Genomic DNA, 6,199 nt, shown 5'->3' with positions numbered 1-6,199 from the left:
GCAAGGAAATAATACCGACACTCTTGTCAGAAAAGGTAAGTTTACATGCATATATCCCATCTTTGAGACACCAGCTTGCATGATCAACCTTACCTGGGATTTTTAAAAGCCACAAAGAAAAACAAAAAACCCAACATGTGTTTATGTGCTGAACGTGGCATCAAGCACATTGAGAATCACTTGGCTGCCGTATTTGACTTTGAAAAGATTGTGCCAAAACAGGGCTTTTTGACAATTTAGAAAAATCTTGACCTTTATACACTCTTGCCATAGTAATTAACTGGATTTGCTGCACGAAGCGTTAGTTATGTTGCATGCAATTTAAGAATACGATCTTCGAAAGGAGAGAGGAAAAATACAAATTCCTCTAATTTCATGGCAAGTCTAGAATCTTCTCCATAATCTTCCCAGCCTAATGCTCTAGTGGGAGACATTTCCTGGACTCACAATCCTTTTACGTGCAAGCAATCCACATTTTACAACCACTAAATAATTCAGGAAATTAACTGAGCAGCAATTTGGTGCACTTCTTTTCAGTCAGCACCATGGAGTGCCATTTGAAAGGGGTTCTGTACAGAAAGTCCCTCTTGCTTGTTAACCCAAGCTGAGGCTTCTATTAAGGTGAAATCCTAGAGTCTCAACTTTCCAAACGCCTCACTTCAGCGTCCTGGGACTTCACGCCCTAGGATGTTCCCCTCTGATTTTTCTTGTTTTATTCTCTATATAAGAAACAGGGTATTTCCTGGAATTCTCCTTCTGCAGTGCTGACTGCCTTAGTTTAAGAGATGAGGTTCTAGCATATCTCTCTCTGCCGCCCACATACGGGCTGCTGGAATAGACCACAACACAAGAAGGAACAGAGACAGTAAGTAAATACTTTAGGCAAGAAAGCTGGAGAAGCCCAATACACTGTCAGAGAAATGACCAGATGCAAAGGAGCTAGGTGGGACCACGTGGCAGGAAGTCTCCACAATACTTTCATGCTGTGAAACCTTTGACAGAATTTGAAAGTCAGCAGAAACCTCAAATTCATACAATAGATTTAATCATATTTGTAACCTTCACATAACTGCCGCAGTCAGCAAAGGCAAAAGCAAAGCAACAGTCTCTGCCTGTGGCACAAGTGCCCACATTCACCTCCCGAGCACCACGTGGTGCACACAAGCTGCACCAATGCAGGGTCCCACTGCAGCCTCACGGACAGGACAAGTGCATGGACCTGCAGTTTAGGTGCTGATCTGAAAAAAATTTCAGCCTCTTAATCAAATGATGCTGTAAAGTATGAACTGACAACACTACCTGCTCAAACTGAAGGGACATGCATACCACAGTAATTGTCATTCGTAGATTCTTCACAATTCAGAATTTCAGAGAGGATTTAAGGCTAAATAAATTTGCTGCGAACTACACAGGCTTGTGAGTGTGTATGTTGAGCATCAGGAAAAGACAGAAGTGAGAAAGGACAGCGGAGCCTACAATATCCATGATAAACAGTGAATCAAGCTCATCAAGTACTTAAAGAAGCTTGTCTTGGTTGAAACTGTGACGGTAACGCCTGAAAGCACAGGCTTGCTGCTGAAAGGGCCGGCCAGCCCTTCTCAGTCCACAGAATTAAAGCTGTGTAGATACTGAGGAACAGCAGAGGACTCGTCAAGTCCTGTAAAACCATAAACCAGATCCCTTCCTTACCTCACTCTGCACCACTCTGCCTTCCTGGGTACAACGGGAGCAACTGATGGAGGGAGAGTTTCTCAGTGTAAAGGGATGGCCCAAAATAAACACAAGCCTGAAGAAGCCTCATGAAACTATTTAGCTGGGAAGAATGAAAACAAAACCCAACAATCATCAGAAGGTAGAAGAAAAAGTACTATAGGAAGAAGCTTCTGTAGCACATCTTTATCTAAAGCGTCAAGTAACTTTAAGACCTACTTGGTTAACAAAGCCAGAGGATGATCTGCGATGTGTAACGTGACTGTCCTCTTACACAATGAGCAACAAAAACTTAATAAACTCAGAAAGGCCAAGAACCTGTTGTGCACGGCTGCAGACCAGCACCTACAGAGGAGTGCAGAGCCTTGTCCACACTCACAGCAAGTTACTTTCACCTAACAGAGCACCATCAGCATCAGCCAGACGGCTCGAGATCTGACTGCATATACCCTCAGAGCGAGGGGAGGAGGATCTTCTGCAGAACAAACAGGACAAACCATTCAAAACGGACACTCGACTGCTAGATGATCTGAAAGGGAGCACCTTGCCACACTTCCCACTGCAAAGCGGGTTTCGCTCATTTACTGGGAATGTTTTCTGCACAAGGCCTGCAAAAAAATTGAAGATTCAAAGCACATGTGTATTAGGCCTCAGACATAAGTAGCTCAATTTAAATTAAAGGGATCACTGATTAAATCACCAGTGTTAATCACAATCCAAAACAGAAAGCAGAGAACTTTCATTTAAATGATTGGGTTTAATCTTGTTTTTTATTTGTACTTTTTAGCAGTTTTCCTAAAGGAAGGGCTGAATCTCATTGGCTGGTTTGGCCATTTAAACACATTGATTTGCAGTTCACTCCTGCTTTTATGTGAAATTTGAAGCTTTTCCTAAACAGTAGGACACATTTGTATCTATATTCACAATAGGCATTTTTAAAAAGCACAGTATTTGTTCAGAAGCTTAAATATCCTTATTAAGCTGGAAAACAATGAAGGAGCAGTTTCTTATTTACTAAATGACACTTCCACGTGCTCTTACACATGCACCTCGTGTCAGGCTTCACTGGGATGGACTACAATCCTATGAGAAATGGACCATACAAGAATGTTCAATCAATTAAAATGCATTATATGATGAAAAAGTATCCAGCTTGTACTTCAAAATGTTTCCACTGCAAATTGTCTCTGAGACCAAAGAAATCATTAACTACAGGAGCAAAAAGGCAGACTGGAAGTGATGGCTAGACAGGCACATCAGCACCCGAACATGCACCAGACTGCATTTAAGAAACTTTCAGGAATGCTGATAGAGGGAAAGTACCTAGTTCCCACAGAAATCCCCTGGAGTTGATATCAGTGGGGCTCAGATACCGAAGTTGTTTAAGCACAGTTGAATATCTCTTGATTTCAGGTGCTGTTTTAAATACATCTCCTCCCACATCCTTCAAGCTCTTCCAGTTAAAAACCTCATCTGTCACTCGTTGTTTAAAAAATAAATAGGGTTATTTATTATAAGTTTAGAGCCAAGCTTAGTCTGTAATGTCAACTGTCATGAATTCAAACTTAAACACTTGCTTTTTTAAAGAAATAAATGCACTCTAATGAAAAACATTCAAATATTGTCATGGGTCATAAAAAATCCTGCTGTACACCAAGAAGGTCACCAGAATATACCACAATCACCATATCAAATCAACTTGATATCCGGTATCTTTAAGAAGAAAGTCTTCATGTTTTGGTTAGGTAACCAGTGAAACATGAGCATTATGCAGTCCTATCTGTTTTCTCACATGCCACAGATCTCGGATCCAAAGAGTCAAGAGCTCCACTGCTTCTGGGATTGAGAATCTCCACTATGATTGCTCTTAAAGCAGAAGAGAACAACAGAAATCAAAGAAGAATTAATAGCAGTAAATAAAAAAAGACAGGAAAAAGAAAAAGAAAAAAGGAAGCATTCTTGAAAAAATTGAGACAGAATGGGGTCAAGGAAGACAAGTAGCAAGTCTAACATTATCAACTAGAAATGCAACATCATCAGAAAGTGGAAGAAATGAATAAAATGAGAAGAGACAGAAAGCAAACAATGCCACTGGTTCAGAGCTCTCAATCTGTGATGATGCAATAGACAAAGTCTCCAGTGAAAAAGAGGGGAAAGTCACCTGGGGAGGGTGAGAGAAGAGAGCCAAATATGCCAGGAATTGCCAGTAGGTGAAAATGTGCACAGGCACAAGAAATCCCACCTTCAAGAAGACGTTAGATGCTCCGAGTGGTCAGTTCTTTCTCACACACACACTCGCTCTGCTGCGTTCCCAGCGCAAGAGGACTGCAGGCAGCCCCAGCACGGAGCAGTACCGCTTGCACTGTGAGGAAACACCCACTGGCCACAGGCCCCAGGGCACACACAGTGCCTGCTGGAAAGGCTACAGGCCTTGGAGAACAGGGGACTGGGTAAAGCTGCCTGCAGACAGGAGACCACGGGGCTCCTAACAGAAGAACGAGACTAAGGGCCTGGCCACCCAAAAGAGACAGCACTGATTGCTTAAATAAAACACACCTTTAGATAAAAGGGAGTAACTGCACACGCCTTCCTGCCCCACTGCTTCCCCTGCTGAAGTGAAGCAGCTTAGGGCATACCACTTCTGTGAAAAAGGAGAGCTTGCAACTCTTTTGACCCTCCTAACCTAGCCAAAGGAGGGAGAATTTAAGCTTCAAAATGATTAACCAGAAATTCAGGCTGTTCTCTTCAAGACAACCCGCTGCATCAGCTGCATGACCAGCTCTTCACCGAGTAATGAATACTGCAGACTTCTTCATTGCGAAGACATTATGCAAGGACAGGCAGCCATCAAAAAGCAGAAATAGATGGGTCACATGAATTTCTAAGACACCGGGGGAGATGATCTGTAGGACAATTTACAAGATCAAATCACGCTAGTAAAGCATACAGCACAGGGCAAAGCCAGCCGACCACCAAGACAAGGTTACGACACCTATGAAAGAAAAAGCTCCACTCGCCTCTTTCGCACACAGCCTTAAATGCCCCTATTCCACCACCTCCAAATTGCTAAGTGGTTCCAGGGGTGCTCTTCCAATAAGACATAAAAAAAGGTCTCAGCACTATGCAGGAGAGGTATCCCTGTGCAATTTAGGCTTGCAAAGACAGGCCCACAAAGGCTGTGAGTACATACCTAGTTCCTCTTAACTTCAGCAAGAGTTTGGAACTTAAAGTACTCCTGCTGCTCTGGTACGTAGCACTGCTCCTGATGGCTAACTCAAACCCCTTCCACCACTAAAGCAGCATCTCTCCTCTGTACCTCCTCTGGACAGTGAATTAAACACAGAGCAAGATCAGTTCCACGAGCGCCTTAGCAGATCTTTGGACCTCCACACAGGAATGGCAGTTACAAGGGCAGTGTAGTTCGCATGTCAGAAACGTCCCTACCTGGATGTCAGTGTCCTTCACAGGTTCCAGGGGCTCAAATGTAGTGGCTGCACTTAGACTTTCCAGTCGCTGAGAAATGTGAGATATATCAAGCCCTTTAGACCCGAGAAGAACAGACCTATATAGAAGAAATTGTACAGGTATGAAATTAGCTTTGGACAGAAGTCTAAACCCAAATTCACTGCCAGTACTTCAGTACATGTACAGACAGTGCTCCCAGCCGTGGTCCGAAAACCTCACAAAACCCAGATGTTGCATAGCCCGCTGTGTGGACCTAACCACCTCAGCCCTGCCGAACTCCTTCTCCTGTTCCGCTGCAGCACTGCAGAGCTGCCAAGTCCTTCCAGAGAGAAAAAAATTCTATAGTGTGTTGGTAAATGTCTCAGCAGCAGCCAGAACAAGGTACTGCGCTTTTTGGCTTTAGTGCCTGAAATCAGGAACGGCAGCTCCTCAGAGAAATCCTGCTGTTACTATAACTATTTTTTGTAAGTAGGAGAAAGATTGGGGGGCAGGAGGGAATGGCTTTGCAGTCACTCTGTTTCTCCTAGGCATGCCCTCCCAGCCAGACTCCCCACACATTAAAGAACAAATCCGTACACAGCTTCCCCTCTCTGGGTAGTTTTCAGCGCGAGTGCTCCGTACTTACGCCTTCACATCTGCAGTCTCCTGGGAAGTGCGGGTCAGAGTGCGGGAGCGCAGGCGTTCCCCAGCCTGCTGGATCTCCTGCAGGTTGCGTTCTACATGAGGGAGCTCAGAGATGCCTTCTGTCTCGGCCGCAAGCTGCTCTGCTTGCTGGAGGAGCTCTCCAAAACCTTCAGTATCCATCCCTGTGGCAGGTTTCACTCAAGATGCGCAGAAACCTTCAGAGAAAGAGAAAAAATTCCTGCTCAGCTACTGTTAAGGGTCGAGGGACCAAGGCAATAACTCCTCGAATTCCTTAACGATCCCTTCTGTCTCGCTAGAGACAGGAGGAGTTTTAAGGGGAAAGAAGAAATTCACACCTCGGTCGGTGCTCGGGAAACTGAAACAAACTTTTAATAAACAA

At 44.1% G+C, this 6,199-nt stretch overlaps 1 protein-coding gene across 1 annotated transcript; it reads right to left on the bottom strand.

The window, feature by feature from the left end:
• Nucleotides 1-4,493: 4,493 nt before the first annotated feature.
• Nucleotides 4,494-5,979, bottom strand: LOC104500319 (nuclear pore complex protein Nup93-like). Its single transcript, XM_010143948.1, has 3 exons — nt 5,801-5,979; nt 5,155-5,272; nt 4,494-4,613 (listed from the first exon to the last, which is right to left on the bottom strand). The coding sequence occupies exons 1-3, from the start codon at nt 5,977-5,979 to the stop codon at nt 4,494-4,496; spliced, it is 417 nt and encodes a 138-aa protein (XP_010142250.1).
• Nucleotides 5,980-6,199: the final 220 nt, after the last annotated feature.

Source organism: Buceros rhinoceros, unplaced genomic scaffold (assembly GCF_000710305.1).
Source record: "Buceros rhinoceros silvestris isolate BGI_N320 unplaced genomic scaffold, ASM71030v1 scaffold829, whole genome shotgun sequence".
NCBI classification, from domain to species: domain Eukaryota; kingdom Metazoa; phylum Chordata; class Aves; order Bucerotiformes; family Bucerotidae; genus Buceros; species Buceros rhinoceros.
The sequence above is the reverse complement of the archived record's forward strand: the minus strand, read 5'-3'. Positions and strand labels throughout refer to the sequence as shown.